This window comes from Oncorhynchus gorbuscha, linkage group LG11 (assembly GCF_021184085.1).
Source record: "Oncorhynchus gorbuscha isolate QuinsamMale2020 ecotype Even-year linkage group LG11, OgorEven_v1.0, whole genome shotgun sequence".
In the NCBI taxonomy this organism is placed as follows: Eukaryota; Metazoa; Chordata; class Actinopteri; order Salmoniformes; family Salmonidae; genus Oncorhynchus; species Oncorhynchus gorbuscha.
Window position 1 is genome coordinate 30,398,666 of NC_060183.1, and position 21,917 is coordinate 30,420,582.

At 41.3% G+C, this 21,917-nt stretch overlaps 1 protein-coding gene across 2 annotated transcripts; it reads right to left on the reverse strand.

The window, feature by feature from the left end:
* Window positions 1-539: 539 nt before the first annotated feature.
* On the reverse strand, window positions 540-21,625 carry LOC124048485 (DDB1- and CUL4-associated factor 7). Of its 2 annotated transcripts, none has more exons than XM_046369326.1 (7): window positions 21,133-21,625; window positions 17,336-17,494; window positions 4,985-5,096; window positions 4,575-4,693; window positions 4,036-4,245; window positions 3,303-3,420; window positions 540-2,662 (listed from the first exon to the last, which is right to left on the reverse strand). In XM_046369326.1, the coding sequence occupies exons 1-7, from the start codon at window positions 21,268-21,270 to the stop codon at window positions 2,487-2,489; spliced, it is 1,032 nt and encodes a 343-aa protein (XP_046225282.1). In that variant the 5' UTR covers window positions 21,271-21,625; the 3' UTR covers window positions 540-2,486. The 2 variants fall into 2 exon arrangements, with proteins under 2 accessions (XP_046225282.1, XP_046225283.1); XM_046369327.1 differs by having other exon boundaries at window positions 540-2,659; window positions 21,133-21,624.
* Window positions 21,626-21,917: the final 292 nt, after the last annotated feature.

Consider the following 21,917-nt stretch of genomic DNA (forward strand, 5'->3'; position numbering starts at 1 on the left):
AACAGAGTGCCCCGTGGTGGTGGGGTTATGGTATGGGCAGGCATAAACTATTGACAATGAACACGATTGCATTTTATTGAAGGCGATACCGTGACGAGATCCTGAAGCCCATTTATCCGCCGCCATCACCTCATCTCAGTATGATAATGCACGGCCCCATGTCACAAATATCTGTACACAATTCCTGGGAGCTGATAATGTCCCAGTTCTTCCATGGCCTGCATACTCACCAGACATGTCCCCCATTGAGCCTGTTTGGGATGCTCTGGATGTCCCGCAACCTCGCACAGCCATTGAAGAGGAGTGGGACAGCAATCCACAACTCTATGTGAAGGAGATGTGTCGCACTGTATGATGCACATAGTGGTCACACCAGATACTGACTGGTTTTCAGATCCACGACCCTCTTCTTTTTTCCCATCTGTGACCAACAGATGCATATCTGTATTCCCAGTCATGTGAAATCCATAGATTAGGGCCTAATAAATGAATTTAAATTGACTGATTACCTTATATGAACTGTAAATCAAAATCTTTGAAATTGTTGCATGTTGCATTTATTTTTGTTCAGTGCAGTTCATATTTATTTAACAATCCCTTGAAAACAGCACGTAGGCTTAGCCGTCAATGGTTTTAGCAGAGCTGGGGTTCTCCTTGACCCAGAGCAGCCAAATCGAACGCTCTGCACCGTATTGTGACGTTTTATTGATAACAACCTATATGGGGGTGCACGCAAGCAGATGAGGAAATCTGTCTAGGATAGAATAAATTATATAGTAAAACCTGCAAAAAAGAGTGAATGTAAACAGAACAAAAAGCACTACCCTCCCCCGTGCCCAATAAAAACTAATAAAGCAACTATTTTTGACAACCCTCCCTTATTCCCCACCACCACTGACTAAACATATTAAATGGTTTGTGTCATTTTTAAAAGGTTGACACCAGCTGACATGGCTGTTTATGTCATTGTGACGGTGTTATGTAGGTAGCCCTTACAACAGAGGCTTGAAGTACAATGTAAAAAGAAGAACCACTTCTTGATATGACATTTGCACCTCAACAATACAATATCCCCATCTGTACATTACAACAATTCATATACATTTACCTAATCTAGCTTATACACAAAGTGTTTAGGGTTACCTTTAGCAATAAGATCATTTTTTACAATATTTTACAGGCAGAACCAAGGAAGACGAATAGCAAAGCTGTAATGAAGTAGTGGATAAATAAGTTCAATGGAGAAATTTACTGTAGTTTGTATTAAATAAAGATGTTTTTCATATCACAATTGTTACTATGTTCAATTGCAAAACTGTAAATGTGAAGATAAAAACACTTGAATACCTGAATAGTTGAATTCAGTCCCGTTTTAAATATAACCATATGATCTGAAACTATGTGATTCAGACATAATGGGGTGTTAAGAGAATAAAGATATTGTAAATTACAATGGCCACACTCAACTAATAACTACGTACATTATACTGCATTTAAACATTTTAAGAGCTTAAAAGCGGAATTGGCAGTAGAAACAATAACAAGAGAGACTCCCCGCCCCCCGCTTCGGTCAAAAGCTGAGGGGTTGGGGCTGGAGAAATCGAACCACTCAAATTCGTAGACTGCTATGGATGCAAGTACTGACCATTCATGATATCAAAACTATCGTTTTACCATGTTTTGAGGCTATACGGTGTTTACATTTACTTTGTTTACAAACATGAGCTTATATTTTGGGTTCTGATTTGGAACGACTTTGAACTAAGCTCATGAAGCATTTATAAGTTATATTCTTCAAGAATCAAATGGGTACGTACACATCATTAAATGTATACGTCCAAAAATGGATGTAGCAACTGCTGATTCTACCAAAGACCACTTTCAAGAAACAGATCCATTCACATGTTAAAGCCTATACACTTATCAAACAACATGCTGAAAAGTCTCAGATTTAAACAAAGTGCCCTGGTAAGTGTGGGTATAATTGTGATGAGTCTTTTGGCTACTCTTGATTTGTGTTCTTGTTTTTCCTTCACAAACATAAAATCTCACAATGAACTGCATCTTATTCAAACATATGTCTGTCAAAAAAATAACAGCTTCTGAGAAAATTCTAAATTGAGAGGCAGCCAGAGGGAGTCTTGAGCATTTCCGTAAATTACTCAGAAGGGTGTAAACATTGTCTGTGGGTAACGTTGTCGCCCCCCTTTGAATGTAAAGGGCATCTATAACATTATCCTCAAATGAAAAGGGCAACACATACACAATCCAGTATCATACAGTTCAGTCCTACATGAACAGGAGTCCCTGTTGACGTCAGATCATAAAAATGAAGTTGCCATGTCCGTTCTTGAGCGGGCCGGAGTTAAACTATCCCTCTATGTTTACCAACTGTATTAAAATAGGACATCGACACTGAGCTCAGATCAGATCAGATTCCAAGGATCACCTCAGACTGTCCCGCTAAGAGCTGAGCCCAGGTTATGTCAGACGCGGAGAATCTCTAGGCAGTTGTTGTAGCAGATTGCGATCCAGTCAGGCTGGGTGGATGCCCACTGGACGTTATTGATCTCGCCTTCGGCCGTGTAGGCCAGGATGGGGTCCTCGATGGCTCTGGGCATCTGCTGGATGTCCCAGATCAGCGCCTGATGGTCATCCGCTACTTTCCGGACAGGAAAGGGGACAGTAGTTAGTGTATTGTAGACTGAAATCAATGCTTGTGTTCTGGGCTACTCGAGGGCAGATTTGATAATCAATGGTATATATTTTTTCAGCCCTGTGCTCTAGTTTCACTAAATAATTCCATGGGGATGTTATGGAACAATGATTTATAAAATCAAATCTCACCAGCGATGCAGATGTGCCATTTCATTTATATTAATATTTTCTGAGAATGTCAGATGTTTGTGTCAACAGAATCTTATGGATTATTTAATCAATAATATACATCAAAATTACAAATTAACATATGTTTCCATACCTTGTAAGCACTCTATTGAAGGACGGAGTGCATTGCAAGTTGAGTTTGTTCCCCTAGCCACTGCCACCATCCGCAAACTTTTGCATTTTATAACCAAAAACCAATTTAAGTAAATGTATCCTATATTATTATGTTTTCATTTTCAAGTACAAATAATCCCAAAGTCTTTGGCATTTTCCATATACTGCTTTTTTTTTTAAAGAAAAAAAGAAAAGGGATTTTTTTTTTTTTTTTTAACTTGGAAGGTTAGCACATGGCTGGTTGGCACATTTGCACATGGATAATACTGTATAAGATAAGCGGGAGGAAACAGAGGGCTTACCTGCTGTACAAATGTGGCAGGAGGAGTGGGGCGCCCAGGCGATGCCGTTGACACAGGCACGGTGGTTGTTGAGTCTGGCCACTGGGGTGCATGGCACACGGACGTCCAAGATCACCACCTGGGACAGACCGAGAGAAAAATGCACCTGCTAAGGTAGAATACATATAATCATAGACCACTAGAATTTTTGTTTAGCATAATTGACTGACTTTTACTGGTCCAATATTGTAGCCAGATAACCAAACATGCATTATTTGAATTGCTGTAGCATTTTATTTATTTTATTTCACCTTTATTTAACCAGGTAGGCAAGTTGAGAACAAGTTCTCATTTACAATTGCGACCTGGCCAAGCAGGTTCGACACATACAACGACAGAGTTACACATGGAGTAAAACAAACATACAGTCAATAATACAGTATAAACACGATGTGAGCAAATGAGGTGAGATAAGAAAGGTAAAGGCAAAAAAAGGGCATGGTGGCAAAGTAGAAATAAAAATAATGGGGTGCAAAGGAGCTAAATCTATTAATTAATTAAATCCAGTAGGGAAAGAGGTAGTTGTTTGGGCTAAATTATAGGTGGGCTATGTACAGGTGCAGTAATCTGTGAGCTGCTCTGACAGTTGGTGCTTAAAGCTAGTGAGGGAGATTAGCATTGATCCAATCACATACAGTACAATGAAGTATGGGACAGTCATGCAGACGGACAGGCATACAGATTCAGGGCTGACCTCCATTCCATCCATCGCCATGGTGGCCAGGTAGTTGGGGTCTTGTTTGTTCCAGCAGAGGCGGAGCAGCGGGTGGTGCTGGGGGTCCTCGTAGATGATGGTGCTGTGCTCCAGGTGGCGCAAGTCAAACATGCGCACAGAGCCATCTGCCCCCACCGACGCAAACATGTCCCGGCCACCACCGGCTCGGCTGAAAGCGATGTCGTAGACCTGCGACAAGGACACACACGACAGACATTTGGTGAAATATCAGGTGACATCTACTGTTCCGATAGAAAATATGGTTTGTTCATAGTCTACTGATTTGACAGATATTTTAGCCATACTTGCCTAAAGTACAACTGACAATGGGTGGAGGCGGTAATTTAATTGATCACTTGGAACATTACATTGACCATTACATATTGGACATTACATGCCCAATATCCACACTACTTAGCATGAATGGCCAATACGTTACCACATATTTATAGTATGCAAGTGTGGATATTGGAACTTAATTTAATTCAGCTCTGGCCTAACCCCTGCAGTGTCTTTACCTCTTTGTCATGGGCGATGAGCTGAGTCTTGACATGGCCAGACACCAGGTTGACCCTGCCCAGTACCTGACCTGTCTCCAGGCCCCAGATAGTGCAGGTTGTGTCAATACTGGAGGTACCTACAGAGAAGAAACACAAGATTTATTGAACGGGATCTTAAGCACGTTTTTTTCCCCATTTTATTTTTCAATGAGACCAACCAAGGCTGTATAACAATGACACCTGGAGAGCTAATGGTATATGCTATTGTCTCTTGTTTGTGAAGAGGCGTCAGGAGCTCATACTTGCTCAAGACTCAATTGTTTAGCTTATTTTTAACACTAAATGTCAATGGCGATCTGGAAGAGGCATCCAGAGAATCTGGTAAGGTAGTCTGTCCATAAAAAAAAAAAGGATAAAGTTATTCTCACCCAGCAGGTTAGGGTCCACCTCATTCCAGTCAAAGGATGTCAGCGGTGCACAGAAGTCAGAGTTTTTGTTGTTGTTGAGCAGGCATTCCAGACGAGTCTCAGTGTCACTCACCTGTCAGGAACAACAAAAGTTTGTTTTTAAATCACCTCATCAAATGAAGCAGACATATTTATACCCCCCCCCCCCCCCCCAGTGTTCCCCCCTGGATAATTTGTATGTCCACCCTGGATAAGTTTTATGTAGAAAGACTGCGGAGCTCAGTTCTGGTAACTTTTCAAAAAGGGCATTCTACTCTAAAATGAATGAAAATGTAATTATGCTGACACCATCTAAAAGATACATTTCCAACTCCAGAAATGAGCACAACATATTGGAAAAATGATTTGTTACAAATATTTATAGATATTGGACCATACATCTAGACTATGCTTGGTCTATATTATCAGGTATGCCATTAGCAATAAGCATTATCACCTGTGGTCCTGTGTAGCTCAGTTGGTAGAGCATGGCGCTTGTAACACCAGGGTAGTGGGTTCAATCCCCGGGACCACCCATACGTAGAATGTATGCACACATGACTGTAAGTCGCTTTGGATAAAAGCGTCTGCTAAATGGCATATATTATTATTATCTTATTATTATTATTATTATATTATATGTAGACCAACTGATGCAGCATTATGGCTATAATTAAATAGGCGGAAGCATGGGGTTGCCCATCTGCATTTAACCTATTGGGCGAAACACTAGACAGACCCCAAATGGGGTCTCTAGATTTAAAATTGGTGCAGTTCACGTATATTTAGGAGTTGAGAAATAAATAAAGTAGAAGTGGAAAGCTGGGATCCCCCACTTTAAAAAAAAGGTAAGACTTGTTTTCACCGGTGATTGCAAGATTTGGTATGCATTGAATGCGTGTCAGAATGCATGTTTCTCTCACATAGAACACACAACAAGCCGACTAGGTAAATAGATCAGCTATGGGGTGTTCAGATTTTTCTAATTCATTGCTCGTTTAAAAAAAAAAATCAAATGTGGACTGTTTTAGCATCTCCAAAGTTTTGGGGGGGTCCTGGCGGCAACTGAATGCAGCAGAAACACCAATACCCTGCTCCACCCTCCCCTTTTTTGCTTTATATGCCAAGCCTATAAATAACGCCAACATGCAGCTATGAGCTTTTGACAGTTGTACAGAGATAAAGCAAGAAAGCAGAGACCAATATCCATATACTAGTTGCAATAAAATTATTTCCCCAAAGAGGGTAGTCCCAGCCGGGACTCGAACCCGGGCAAAGTGACTGTCAACCCAACACCTTAGCGGTTGCGCCAATTGATCCGAACCTCTTCAAAGTCACTAGGTATTGGGTATAAAATTAGGATCCCATTAGCGGTTGTAAAAGCAGCAGCTACTTTTCCTAGGGTCCACAAAAAACATGACATAATACAGAACAGACGATAACAGCAAAACTACATACAATTTTTTTTTAAGTATATATATATATATATATATTTTTTAAAGGCACCCATAGCTTCCAGTACATATCAATACATACAAACTATCTAGATCAAATAGGGGAGAGGCGTTGTGCCTTGGTGTTGCTTTTTGTGATGCACCGATATGTCATTTTTGGCCGATATCAATATCCGATATTTCCCTTGCCAAAAAAAATATACCGACTATAACTATATTAGAAATTTTAGCAGCCTTTTAAGCATTCTAGTACAGTTAAATAGTTAACACACACGAAGCAGTTTAAGGCACTGCATCTCAGTGCAAAAGGCATTACTACAGTCCTTGGTTCGAATCCAGGCTTTATCATATCCGGCCGTGATTGGGAGTCCCATAGGGCGGCGCACATTTGGCCCAGTGTCATCTGGGTTTGGCCATCATTGTAAATAAGAATTTGTTCTTAATTAACTGACTGGCCTAGTTAAAGGTTACACACACACCAAAACGTTTGGGCACTTATGGCCCCATTACCAAATCTATATTTCTTGCACTTACTTCCTGTGCAGTTTCATTGTTCATTCGTTTCATTCTCAACCAGGATTTCTATGGAACGTCATTTGTGTCTTTGCATGTCAAAAAAATATACTATTTAACATTATTTGACTTGACAAATAGTTATTTGACATGTCAATTCGTGTTAAATAGTATATATTTTTGACAGGCAAAGACAAACGACGTTCCATAGAAATCCTGGTTTAGGATTTAACTGTACTATTTGACATGTCAATTAAGCTTGTTGACCAAATCAGGACCTGAAAATGACTGCACGTCACACAATAATTTAACGCGTTCATTAATTTTTGCGTAGTTATTACACAGATTACCCATCACTCGTATTTCATATGTCACGACGATTCATCTAACAGCTAAAGTTGTCTCGTGCACCTACAGTGCTGGTCATAAAAAAAGCTAGCTAGCTCATGGATGCAAACAATGTTCTTCCCCAAAAACATAGCGAAACTACATCCGTTTCAGTAGCTATACTTAGCTAGCTAACTATATAGCTAGGTGTCATCTAAAATAACCCTAATTTATAAGACCGTTCTTATTTGAATAAGGGTGGTCGGACCCATCTATGTGAAGCTATCCACTATAAGCATTAGCCACAACAGTGGACTTTGCAGTTAGCCTTCTGCATGAATAATTATACAATTTGTATTAATTTGCACCACTGTCAATGGCATACCTTTATTTTGAAAGCAAACTGCAAATTCCGCTATTGTGCCTAATCCATTTTGTGGCTAGCTTCACAACAGATAGCTCGACCGGACCAGGTTGAGCTTCACTGGCCAGATGACGCTAGCTGGCTGTTTATAACGTTAGCTTTGGGCAACAGGGTTAAGTAGCTGGCTAGCTATTTATTTAAGTTAAATTCAATTTGCGAAGAACAAGTGGCAACCTAGCTAATCCTTACACGGATTCCTAAATCATTGCAAAGAATAATGAAAATGACAGCAGTTTCTACTTGTAATTTTTTCTGGCTGGTTGTATTGGTGCTAGCTAGGTACCAAGCTAAAGCTAGCTACCCCAGAAGTTGCGGTCTAACAGATGCTTTATTACCAATGCGGTATTGAAAACACATTGTTCGTGGCCGGTGTTTGCAGACTTTTGAACAGCTTTGACAGTGCTACTGTATTTTTTTGACACAAAAACCCAAACAGCATTCCATAGTATGTATGTTGTGAAGCTAATAGCAGTGACGCTATTACTGTGTAACTCCAGTAGGGCAACATCTGAAAAGAATAGCGCACTTGGTAGTGTGTACCAGTGCTCGACCAGTCGGCGAAAGCGAACATCACCCACGACAGAGAACGGTTGATTGTCAAGGGAAATTAATTCCATTGTCTTGGCTTTAATGGATTTCGCCTTTGAGTTGTCTCGCCAAAATGCTCTTACTCTTTCAAATGACTGGTCGACTTGTTGACTGCTCAATCCACACAGCAAACATTGTGGGCCAAGTTAGGAATGCCGTGTGGCACGTGTAGTGCATAATTTTACGTGGCGTCATTACGTCATTATATAGGTATGCACATCGGCTTTCAAATCGCTGTTGAACTAGACATCCGCCGACTCCGATATGTTCACTGATATATCGTACATCCCTAGTTGCTTTATGTGTTTTTTAAACCAGAGTTGCTGTGCTGCCATCCTGTTAGAAGATAACAGATTATTTTATTACAATGGTTAAATTGGATTTTCATTGTGTTCAATGGTGTTATTTGCCCCCTAGTGGCGCTTTCTGGTACTTAGAGAGACGACGCAAACAGGAAGTTCAGAATTTGTTTTGCACGCAAAGAAGCAGCTACAAACAACGCTACGGTGCAGGTCTTTCAATGTAGTTATTTCTTCACGCTTCAGCCTTGGAAAAATATTTGTTTTTTCACTATTCTGCCCTTGAGTTGCGGTCCCATGCAAAACTAGACAGATAGCTAACAACTAACTCTTCAAGAAAAGTCACGCCTTGGGAGTTTTATTGAAGACTTAGTTGTTAGCTATCTGTCTAGTTTTGCATGGGAACGCAACTCAAGGGCAGAATAGTTGCTGTTCATTTGAGCAATATGATATGGAACGGAGTTCCATGCAATAATGACTATATAATGCTGTACGCTTTCTTGAATTTGTTCTTAATTTGGGGACTGTTAAAAGACCCCTGGTGGCATGTCTGGTGGGGTAAGTGTGTGTGTGTACGTTGACTATGCAAACAGTTTGGGATTTAACCATTTCTTATAAAACGAAGTGGTGCAGTCAGTCACTCTTCAACTCTTAGCCAAGAGTGACTTGCATGCGTAGTATTTATATCAGCCCTCTGATTACAATGAAGAGCAAGACGTGCCGCTCTGTTCTGGGCCAACTGCAGCTTAACTAGGTCTTTCCTTGCAGCAGTCGACCACATGACTGGACAATAATCAAGATAAGACAAAACTAGAGCCTGCAGGACTTACTTTTTGGAATGTGGTGTCAAAAAAGCAGAGCATCTCTATTACGGACAGACCTCTCCCCGTCTTTACAACCATTGAATCTGTTTTGACTATGCTAGATTGTAAACTAAGGTAACGCCAAGTAATTTAGTCTCCTCAACTTGTTCAACAGCCACACCATTCATGACCAGATTCAGCTGAGGTCTTGTTCTTAGGGAATGATTTGTACCAAATACAATACTCTTAGATGTTCAGGACCAGTTTATTACTGGCCACACATTACAAAACAGACTGCAACTTTTTATTAAGCGTTTCAGGTGACTTCATTGGCTGTGGTTGCTGATGCATGTATGGTTGAATCATCAGCATACATGGACACACATGCATTGTTTAATGCCAGTGGTAGGTCATTGGTAAATATTTGACATATGACATTAGAGAAGCGTCCATTAAAGAAAACCCTTTGAGTTATATTAGATAGAAAGCTCTGAATCCCCAATATGGCAGAGGTTGAAAAGCCATAAGTTTTCAACAGGTTATGGTCAATAATATCAAAGGATGCAATGAAATCCAAAAGTACAACTCCCACAATCTTCTTATCAATTTCTTTCAACCAATCATCAGTCATTAGTGTCAGTGCAGTTAATGTTGAGTGCCCTTCTCTATAAGCATGCTGAAAGTATGTTGCGAATTTGTTTACAGATTAATAGCATTTATTTGGTCAAACAATTTTTTCCCAACGATTTGCTTAGAGCTGGCAGCAAACTGATAGGTATGTTGTTTGAACCAGTAAAGGCTGCTTTACCACTCTTGGGTAGTGGAATGACTAGCTTCCCTCCAGGCCTGAGGACAAATACTTCCCTCTAGGGACAGATTAAAGATATGACATATAGCAGTTGAGTCCCCTACCATCCTCAGTAGCTTTCCATCGAAGTTGTCAATGCCAGGTTTGTCATAATTGATCGTTAATAATTTTTCCACCTCTGCCACTAACTTCAAAATTCAAATTTATTTTTGTGCATGAATACAATGGCTCACTGTTCGTGGTTGGCATTTCCTGCCTAAGTTTGCCCAATTTGCCAATGAAGTAATCATTAAAAACATTGTCAACATCAAATGGTTTTGTGATGAGCCATCTGATACGATAAAAGTTGTGGTTGAATGTCTTTCATTTAAAGTACACCAACGTTTTTTTATATTATTGATCTAGGCTTCATAACACAGGTTCTTCTTTTTTGTTGTTGCGTTTAGTCACAATTTCTCAATTTGCAGTAAGTCGGGAAGTGCAGCCAGACTTAGACACTCCTTTTGCCCCATCTCTTTCATCCATAGTTTTTCAGTTCCTCATCAATCCATGGAGCCTTAACAGTTCCAAGTCAGTTTCTTAACAGGTGCATGTTTATCAATAATTGGAAGAAGCAGTGGCTGTTAGCGCTTGGTGGCCTATTACAACACCGCAAAATATTGGCTTCAGATGTGCCAATTGAACCTACAACCACAACTCCTCAATAACACTTGACATCAGATCTTCTCTAAGCATTACAGGGTTATGGCTCTAAATACATACAGCAACGCCTCCCGCATAAGCATTTCTGTCTCTTCTATAGATGTTATATCCTTGAATTGCTACTGCTGGATCATCAAATTAATCATCTTTGTGAGTCTCTGAAAAGGCTAATATATTCTGATGTTAGCAAGTTATTGATTTCAAGTAACTTAGTTCTAAAGCTACATAGTGTCAAGAAAAAGTATGTGATGGCCTCCCGAGTGGCGCAAGGCACTGCATCGCAGTACTAGCTGTGCCACTAGAGATTCTGGGTTGGAGTCCAGGCTCTGTCACAGCCGGCCACGACCTGGAGACCCATGGAGCAGCGCACAACTGGCCCAGCGTTGTCCGGGTTAGGGGAGGGTTTGGCCGTCAAGGATTCCTTGTCCCATCGTGCACTAGCGACTCCTGTGGCAAGCCTGGTGCAATGCACGCTGACACTCACCAGGTGTACGGTGTTTCCTCCAACACATTGGTGCGGCTGGCTTCCGGGTTAAGTGGGCATTGTGTCAAGAAGCAGTGCAGCTTGGTTGGGCTGTGTTTTGGAGGATGCACGGCTCTCGACCGTCGCTTCCCCCGAATCCATACGCGAGTTGCACCGATGAGACAAGACTACCAATTGGATACCACAAAATTGGGGAGAAGACCTTAGATTAAGACTTATTGACTTGCATTAAGCTGTAAAGGGTTACAAAAGTATCTCTAAAAGCCTCGATGTCCATCAGTCCACAGTAAGACAAATTGGCTGTAAATGGAGAAAGTTCAGCACTGTTGCTACTCTCCATAGGAGTGGCCATCCTTCAAAGACAACTACAAGAGCACAGTGCAGAATGTCCAACAATGTTAAGAAGAATCCTAGAGTGTCAGCTAAAGACTTACAGAAATCTCTGGAACATGCTAACATCTCTGTTGACAGGTATATGATACATAAAACACTAAACAAGAATGGTGTTCATGGAGGACACCACAGAAGAAACCATTGCTGTCCAAACAAAACATTGCTGTACGTCTGAAGTTCTTAAAAGAGCACTTGGATGATCCACAGACATTCTGGCAAAATATTCTGTGGACAGATTAAACTAAAGTTGATAGGAAAGGACACACAACACTATGAGTGGAGGGAAAAAAAGGCACAGCACACCAACATCAAAACCTAATGCCTGTCATAGCGGAATGTCCCCACGCGCCCTGGCAGCTTTAATGGCTGGAATAAGTTCTTTCCTATTCTGGCACACAGCTTCGGGATAGTCCACTGAGGAAGATATGTTCTACTCAAGTTCTTGGCTTACCAGAAAAGTAAAAGACGAGCTAAATGACTTCTATGCTCAGTTCGAGGCACTGAAGCATGCATGAGCGCATCAGCTGTTCCTGATGACTGTGATCACGCTCTCCGTAGACAATGTGAGTAAGACCATTAAACAAGTCAACATTCACAAGGCCGCAGGGCCAGACAGATTACCAGGACATGTACTGCGAGTATGCGGTGACCAACTGTCAAGTGTCTTCACTGTCATTTTCAACCTCTCCCTGACAGATTCTGTAATATCATCATGTTTCAAGCAGACCACCACAGTGCCTGTGCCCAATAACACTAAGATAACCTGCCTAAATGACTACCGACCTGTAGCACTCACATCTGTAGCCATGAAGTGCTTTGAAAGGATGGTCATGGCTCACATCAACACCATTATCGAGAAACCCGAGACCCACTCCAATTTGCATACCGCCCAAACAGATCCACAAATGATGCAATCTCTATTGCACTCCACACTAGAGGTGTGGCCGATTCAAGGTTTTCATAACAAATCGGAAATCGGTATTTTGGACGCAGATTTGCTGTTTTTTTTTACACCTTTATTTAATCTTTATTTAACTAGGCAAGTCAGGTTTTTACCTTGCCAGCTCGGGGGATTCAATTTTGCAACCTTACAGTTAACTAATCCAATGCTCTAACCACCTGATTACATTGCACTCCACGAGGAGACAACCTGTTACGCGAATGCAGTAAGCCAAAGTAAGTTGCTAGCTAGCATTAACTTATCTTACAAAAAGACAATCATTTATAATCACTAGTTAACTACACATGGTTGATGATATTACTAGTTTATCTAGCGTGTCCTGCGTTGCATATAATCGATGCGTTGCGTATCGTTGCTACAATTTCTTCCTGACCATAAACATCAAGGCCTTTCTTAAAATCAATACACAGAAGTATATATTTTTAAACCTGCATATTTAGCTAAAAGAAATCCAGGATTAGCAGTCAATATTAACCAGGTGAAATTGTTACCTCTCTTAACCACCTAACACTTCCTACCTGGGAATATTGAAGACTCATGTTAAAAAGGAACCACCAGCTTTCATATGTTCTCATTATAAAAAAAAAAAAATAAAAAATGTTTTATTTAAATCGGCATGGTTTTTTTTTTGGGGTCCTCCAATAATCGGTATCGGCGTTGAAAAATCATAATCGGTCAACCTCTACTCCACACTGCCCTTTCCCACCTGGACAAAAGGAACACCTATGTGAGAATGCTATTCATTGACTGCAGCTCAGCGGTCAACACCATAGTGCCCTCAAAGCTCATCACTATGCTCAGGACCCTGGGACTAAACACCTCTGCAACTAGATTGTAGACTTCCTGAGGGGCCTCCCCATGTGGTAAGGGTAGGTAACACATCCACTGCTCTGATCCTCAACACAGGGGCCCCTCAGGGGTGCATGCTCAGTCTCCACCTTTACTCCTTGTTCACTCATGACTGCATGGCCAGGCACGACTCCAACACCATCATCAAGTTTGCCGATGACCCAAAAGTGCTGTAGGCCTGATCAACAATAACTAGACAGCCTATAGGGAGGTGGTCAGGGACCTGGCCATGTGGTGCAAGGACAACAACCTCTCCCTCAACGTGATCCAAGACAAAAACAGGTTATTGTGGACTACAGGAAAAGGAGGACCGAGCACACCCCCATTCTCATTTACGGGGCTGCAGTGGAGCAGTTTGAGAGCTTTAAGTTCCTTGGTGTCCACATCAGCAACAAACTAACATGGTCCAAGCACACTAAGACAGTCGTAAAGAGGGCACGACAAAGCCCATTTCCCCTCAGGAGACTGAAAGGATTTGGCATGGGTCCTCAGATTCTCAAAAGGTTCTACAGCTGCACCATCGAGAGGTTGCATCACTACCTGGTATGGCAACTGCTCGGCCTCTGACCACAAGGCACTACAGAGGGTAGTGTGTATGGCCCAGTAAATCACTGGGGCCCAAGCTTCCTGCCAACCCAGGACCTCTATACCGGGCGCTGTCAGAGAGACTCCAGCCACCCTGGTCATGGACTGTTCTCTCTGCTACCGCATGGCAAGCGGTACCGGAGCGCCAAGTCTAGGTCCAAAAGGCTTCTTAACAGCTTCTACCCCCAAGTCATAAGACTCCTGAACAGCTAATCAAAGGGCTACCCAGAACACTCTTTCACACTGCTGCTACTCTGACTATGCATAGATAATAACACTGACTCTACAAACATGTACATATTACCTCAAATAACCAGTGTCCTCACACATTGACTCTGCACCAGTACCCTCTGTATATAGCCTCGATATTTTTATTTTACTGCTGCCGTTTAATTATACTTTACAGTGGCTTTCCAACGGATTCACCCCGGCATTTTTCCTATTTTATTGCCTTACAACCTGTTATTAAAGTTGTTTTTTTTTTGGGGGGGGGGGGGGGTTATATCATTTGATTACACAACATGCCTACCACTTTGAAGATGCTAAATATTGTAAGATGCTAAATAAGCAATGTTTTTTTTTAAACAGTGTGCATAACTATTCACCCCCCCCCCCCCAAGTCAATACTTTGTAGAGCTACCTTTTGCAGCAATTACAGCTGCACAAGTCTCTTGGGGTATGGCTCTATAAGCTTGGCACATTAGCCACTGGGATTTTTGCCCATTCTTCAAGGCAAAACTGCTCCAGTGCCTTCAAGTTGGATGGATTCCGCTGGTGTCTGGGCTTTGACTAGGCCATTCCAAGACATTTAAATGTTTCCCCTTAAGCCACACAAGTGTTGCTTTAGCAGTATGCTTAGTATCATTGTCCTACTGGAAGGTGAACCTCCGTCCCAGTCTCAAAACTCTGGAAGACAAACAGGTTTCCCTCAAGAATTTCCCTGTATTTACTGCCATCCATCATTCCTTCAATTCTGACCAGTTTCCCAGTCCCTGTCGATGAAAAACATCTCCACATGGTGATGGTGATGAGGTGTTGGATTTGTGCCAGACATAGCGTTTTCCTTGATGGCCAAAAAGCTCAATTTTAGTCTCATCTGACCAGAGCACCTTCTTCCATATGCTTGTGGAGTCTCCCACATGCCTATTGGCAAACACCAAGTGTTTCCTTATTTTTTTTCTTCATGCTATGGCTTTTTTCTGGACATTCTTCCGTAAAGCCCAGCTCTGTGGAGTGTAAGGCTTAAAGTGGTCCTATGGACAGATACTCAAACCTCTGCTGTGGTGCTTTCAAAGCTCCTTCAGGGTTATCTTTGTTGACTCTCTGATTAATGCCCTCCTTGCCTGGTCCGTGAGTTTTGGTGGGCGGCCCTCTCTTCGGAGGTTTGTTGTGGTGCCATATTCTTTCCATTTTTGACTAATGAATTGAAATGTTGTTCCGTGGGATGTTCAAAGTTTCTCATATTTTTATAACTCAACCCTGATCTGTACTTCTACACAACCTCGTCCCTGACCTGTTGTTTGGAGAGCTCCTTGGTCTTCATGGTGCCGCTTGCTTGGTGGTGCCCCTTGCTTAGTGGTGTTGCAGACTCTGGGGCCTTTCAGAAGAGGTGTATTTTTACTGCGATCATCTGACACTAAGATTGCACACAGGTGGACTTTATTGAACTAATTATGTGACTTAGGTCATTGGTTGTGCCTCATCTTATTTAGGGGATTCATAGCAAAGGAGGTGAATATATATTTACGTACCACAAGTTATTTTTTTCATTTCACCAATTGTGACTATTTTGTGTATGTCAATTACATGCAATCCTAATATAAATACATTTTAAAGATTACAGGTTGTAATGCAACAAAATAGGAAACACACCAAGGGGGTGAATGCTTTTGCAAGGCACTGTATATTTCTATTTTTTACTTAACACTATTTTCCCCCTTAACTCCTTAAAGCATTGTTGGTTAAGGGCTTGGAAGTAAGCATTTCACTGTAAGGTATACACCTGTTGTATTCGGCGTATGTAACAAATAACATTTTATTTGAACCTCAGGAACTTGACTACTATCGGACTGGGCCCGAAACCTGGGCCGGTGGTGTTTTCCAGCCCTGTGTGCGCGCTCCACCTCAATGTTCCAGTAGACCATCTTTAATTTCTCAGAGAATTTCTCTCACTTTGTCCTCAAGACTCCATCCAGGTCTCATATGGAGAATCTGCAATTCCGTCCACAACCATATTGTTCAGTCTTGATTGTCCCTCAAGATAATCTGATTTTTCCATCATTGTTCTCATTGATTCACACACAGAACTGATTTCCCCTCACAATGACTTACAGATTGCTGTCATCTTGCCGTTCAAATTGTTCTTCAGGTCCTGGACCTCTCTGGTCAGGTCGTCCATTATTTTATAAGCCAAATCAACCAGTATTTGGACAAAACAGAAACCTATTTTCTAGTTGTTAACAAATCCTAGAACTATTTTTGTTAGTTTAAAAAGATCCTTCACCCGTGATAGAGATAGTACTGTCCTCAATGGTACTCCCACCAACTTTGGTCTTCGTCATGGTAGCTAACAATGCAGGTTACACTGTTACACTTCGCAGTTCCAGACAGTGCAGGTACCAGGGAAGACTGAACACAAACAGCAGGTATCTAGACAACCATAAACCCTGGACAAACTGCGGCCCCAGCCACAATAGCTAACCGCATTGCTGGGTGTGTTCAAGCCCTCAAACCCCGAAACCCTGCTAGCTAAGCTAGCAGCTATGCCAAATAGCTCCTCAGACACTGCCTTTGTTGGCAGGATCACTGGACAGAGAGTAGCAGTCCCGGCAGCTGATGCGTTGAGGGATCCAAACAAAAAATTTGGCGATCTACTAAGAAACTTCCCAAATCAACAAACCCATCTCTCCCTCGTTCAACAGAAAGTGTTCAACAGGAATTGGAGCGAGCAGATCGAAGCAGTGTTAAGGTCGCTACACTACCACATTCAGGAGAGCGTCTCCCATGCTTCTGTATACCAAGCCCTTCACATGTATGGGCCTCTGATTGGAACCTCTTGACGTTGACACTAGATGTAGGGTTAAGGTCGCTATAATATTCAGGGTAGGCACAGGTCTGGCAGTGGTAGGCTATTGGTTTCTTACCCTCCAAATGCGCAGGTAGTCTCCACTGGTAGCCAGCAGGTCAGGATACACCCCCTTGGTGTCGGGAATCCACATAATTTTTGTGGTGGGGTAAGGGTGGTCGAATGTGTTCCGGCAGACAAACTCTGAGCTCTCCTCCTCCAATCCAACTATCTGAACCTATGGGGAAAACAGACAATAACAACAGCATGGGGCAGTAGGTAATCTAGCGGTTAAGAGCCTTGGGCCAGTAACTGAAAAGGGTGCAGGTTCAAATCGTCGAGTTGACTAGTTGAAAACTCTGACGATGTGCCCTTGAGCAGGGCACTTAACCCGTATTGCTCCTGTAAGTCGCTTTGGATAAGATATGAACATTTTAAATGTGCGGTCAAATCACAGCAAAAGGTTGATCCTATATTAAGCCTGACGTTTTCTGTGATGAGGATAAGTATAAGCCTGTATTATCAAATTTAATTTACTGGAACTGCCCAACAGTGAAACCTTTGTTTTATTGACAGTGATGGATATTGTTGCAATTGTGCTAGTCTATTTAATCAGGCTGAAATAGACAATTAATTGGTATATACAGCCTGACACTAGCAGTCATTTCTCAGTGTAATAGTTAGGATAATGGAAAAATTCAGAGTACAATGCATTTCTAATCCCTGGATTGAGGTACATTTTCCGAGCCATCTCACAACGGCGCCGCGGTGTCTTAATCTACACAGGAAGCCCGTCTAACCCTAGTGCAGCTGTAAGCAAGCAGGTCAGATATGCTGGCAAGGAAAGGGTTTAATTGTAACAAATTACAAATCTGAATCTAATCTTGACACCTCTTCTTACTGATAAAAATGATATGGTTAGATACATGTAGTATGTTCCGTAGGTCAATAATCAAGAGGCGACAAGAATACTTACAATTTGACCTAAAAAAAACATTTGTCATCATTAAAACAAAAGTGTTCATAGATTTAAACAAAACTTTGAGGTATGTACATATACTAACCCAGCCTGGTCTCAGACAAACGTAACATAGTAAACATAATTCCTGGACACTCAAATAAAGACAGTTACTTAAAGCAAAAACTAATGTAAGGGGGGGGGGGTGGATGGGCATATAACCCAAACATCTAGCCACCAATAGGTTGCGAGATTGAATCGCATCACGGACAACTTTTCAACTACTTAGAAATGTTTTGCTACTCTGCAACTACTTAGAAGGGCTGGCAGTATTTTACTATATACACAGGGTATTGATGTACGGACCGGTTTGGCTTTTTCCCTTTACCTTCTATAATTGTATTTGAATGTTTGGTTTGTTAAATATGCTGTGTGTAACATCCATTTTGCACAATGGATGTAACACAATTGGTTTGTGTTTCTTACATCTGCAAACAGCTAGTTTGTCTTTTCTTAGCAGAATTTAGCTAAATTGTGTTAGCCTCTAATGCTAATCGCAAGTTAACTGGCTAGCTAGCTAAAAAAATGAGTCAGATCAAAAGTAGCAAGCTAATACAGCCCAATACCAGTGTTGGTGTAGGCCTATAGGGTCCCCTAGGAAACACTGACCATCATTTTGGTTCCAACCCTGTCACAATAACTCCTCCCTGGCATTTTCATTTGTCGTCATGTCAAACAATGTATTCAAAGAGCACACTATTATTTATATTCTCACTATACAATTAGAATGAACATTATATTTCCATGATTCCATGAAGTGTTTTGTTCTAAATCGCAAAGTGTTTCAAAATAGGGTGTTTTTTTGCCCATATCGTGGATCCCTAAGTGGCAGTGTGAAAATGATTTCAAATGAGTGCAGGAAATGCAAAAATGTATGGAAATGCAGGAAATTATTTTAGGTTGAAGTTTAATTAAAGTGTAAAACAATCAGAATGGATCAAGACCCATTCAAATCATTTAGAATGGATGCGGTACCACCGTAGAGTTACGCACTACTCATAAAGCACATTTTCAACTTTTATTATTCAAAAACGTAAAATACCATTTAAAAAAAAACATTTATACCGTGGTGTATTGGACGTCGCCCAGCCCGTACTACTTGGTATGTTAGCTAACCCTTCCCTTAACCTAGTTAACGTTAGTCAGCTAGCCAGAATTCATAACATATAAAAGTTGACACACCTACTCATTCCAGGGTTTTGCTGTATTTTTTTACAAATTTCTACATTGTAGGATAACAGTGAAGACATTAAAACAATGAAACATATATGGAATCATGTATATTTTATATTTGAAATTCTTCAAAAGTAGCCACCCTTTGCCTTGATGACAGCTTTGCACACGTGGCATTCTCTCAACCAGCATCATGAGGTAGTCACCTAGAATGCATTTAAATTAACAGATGTCCCTGGTTAAAAGTTATTTTGTGGAATGTCTTCCTTCTTAATGTGTTGAGCCAATCAGTTGTGTTGTGACAAGGTAGGGGTGGTATACAGAAGATAGCTCTATTTGGTAAAAGACCAAGTCCATGTTATGGCACAAACTGCTCGAATAAGCAAAGAGACACGACAGTCCATCATTATTTTAAGACATGAAGGTCAGTGTATCTGGGAAATTAATAACTTTGAAAGTTTCTTCAAATGCAGTCGCAAAAAACCTCAAACACTACGATTAAACTGGCTCTCAAGAGGACCACCACAGGAAAGGAAGACCCAGAGTTACCTCTGCTGCAGAGGATAAATTCATTAGAGTTACCAGCCTCAGAAATTGCAGCCCAAACAAATGCTTCACAGAGTTCAAGAAACAGACATCAACTGTTCAGAGGAGACTGTGTGAAATCAGGCATTCATGTCAAATTGCTGCAAAGAAACCACTACTAAAGGACAGCAATAAGAAGAATAGACTTGCTTGGGCCAAGAAACACGAGCAATGGACATTAGACCGGTGGAAATCTGTCCTTTGGTCTGATGAGTCCAAATATGAGATTTTTGGTTCCAACCGCCCTGTCTTTGTGAGACACAGTAGGTGAACGGATGATCTCTGCATGTGTGGTTCCCACCATGAAGCCCAGAGGTGGTGGTGTGCGGGTCCTTTGCTGGTGACACTGTCTGATTTATTTATAATTCAAGGCACACTTAACCAGCATGGCTACCACAGCATTCTGCAGCAATACACCATCCTGTCTGGTTTGCGCTTATTGGGATGATAATTTGTTTTAACAGGACAATGACCCAACACACCTCCAGGGTGTGTTAGGTCTATTTGATCAAGAAGGAGAGTGATGGAGTGCTAAATCAGATGACCTGGCCACCACAATCACCCAACCTCAACCCAATTGAGAGGAGTTGGACTGCAGAGTGAAGGAAAAGCAGCCAACAAGTGCTCAGCATTTGTAGGAACTCCTTCAAGACTGTTAGAAAAGCATTCCAGGTGAAGCTGGTTGAGAGAATGCCAAGAATGTGCAAAGCTGTCAAAGGCAAAGAGTGGATACTGTAAAGGATATAAAACATATTGATTTGTTTAACACTTTTTTGGCTACTACATGATTCCATATGTGTTATGTCATAGTTTTGATGTCTACAATGCAGAAAATAGTACAAATAAATAATAACCCTGGAATGAGTAGGTGTGTCCAATCTTTTGACTGATACTGTATTGAAATAGGTATTGGACATCCACAAATGAATTTACATAAGAATAATACGAAATGTTCTGAGACCAGGTTTACTAACCAAGTATTAGCACATTGAATAACAGGTTTCCTACGTTATTTCGAATTTGATTTACTTTGTTGTTACTGTGTTCCCCGTTCTACCCTAGTATGATTAAATGTAGGCTAATTTGAGAAAATGCGTTACCTTGTTATTGTACTCCTCGACAAAGCTGCCAAGAGCGAGACGAAAGCGCTTGTCTGGTCGCACACTCCAATTCATTGCATATACCGTCCATGGCGCCTCGTATTTGTAAATTTCTTTGCGCTTACCGTGAAGCGACATGATCAAAGCAGTGAAAAATCTATGTATTCAAAAAAATACCAAATAAGGCGAACTGTGACTTAATCTACAACCGGGTTTAAATTTCCGATCTAAATGCGTCTTGGAGGCCGATGCCTTTTTTCCCCTTTGTAGTCAAATAAAATGGCACTCAACGTTTCAATGTAGCTACTTTGTATAATCTGCAGTAGCCTTATGTTGATGAAGAGCCCACCAAAACATTACAGTACGTTTACAAGGGTTAGCTGAAAACGCTACATTGAGCACATAGAATAAACTGCAACAAACATAGGACTATTCACCGAAGCAATGGCTGCTGTCTTGGACCACTTAAAAAAGACTACCACTGTTGTATCAATGGTGTTTATAACTAAACCAAGATAGATCACAGCTTGTTGTTTCCAATGGGAACAAATTAGTCATAGTGGGCTGAACAAGCAGGAGGTGGGTAGAGCTAAGCACGCGTTTACGATATCTCATTGGCGCGTACTCGTAACATCTGTAAATTTCCGTTAGGGAACGCCTACTCTGTGAAGTACGCGTGTGCGATAACTCAATTCGCCTTTGCACTCCTGAACAATGCGATTTGTAAAAACATTTGCAAATGGTAAAGTCTACAAAACGTTGTCCACTCTGTTAATACGATATTT

Coding starts and splice junctions, on each gene's coding strand:
- LOC124048485 (XM_046369326.1), bottom strand. CDS start 21,270: ATGTCGCTTCACGGTAAGCGCAAAGAAATTTACAAATACGAGGCGCCA. Junction 17,495..21,132: donor TCGAGGAGTACAATAACAAG/GTAACGCATTTT, acceptor TTTTCCCCATAG/GTTCAGATAGTTGGATTGGA. Junction 4,694..4,984: donor GGTGGACCCTAACCTGCTGG/GTGAGAATAACT, acceptor TCTTCTCTGTAG/GTACCTCCAGTATTGACACA.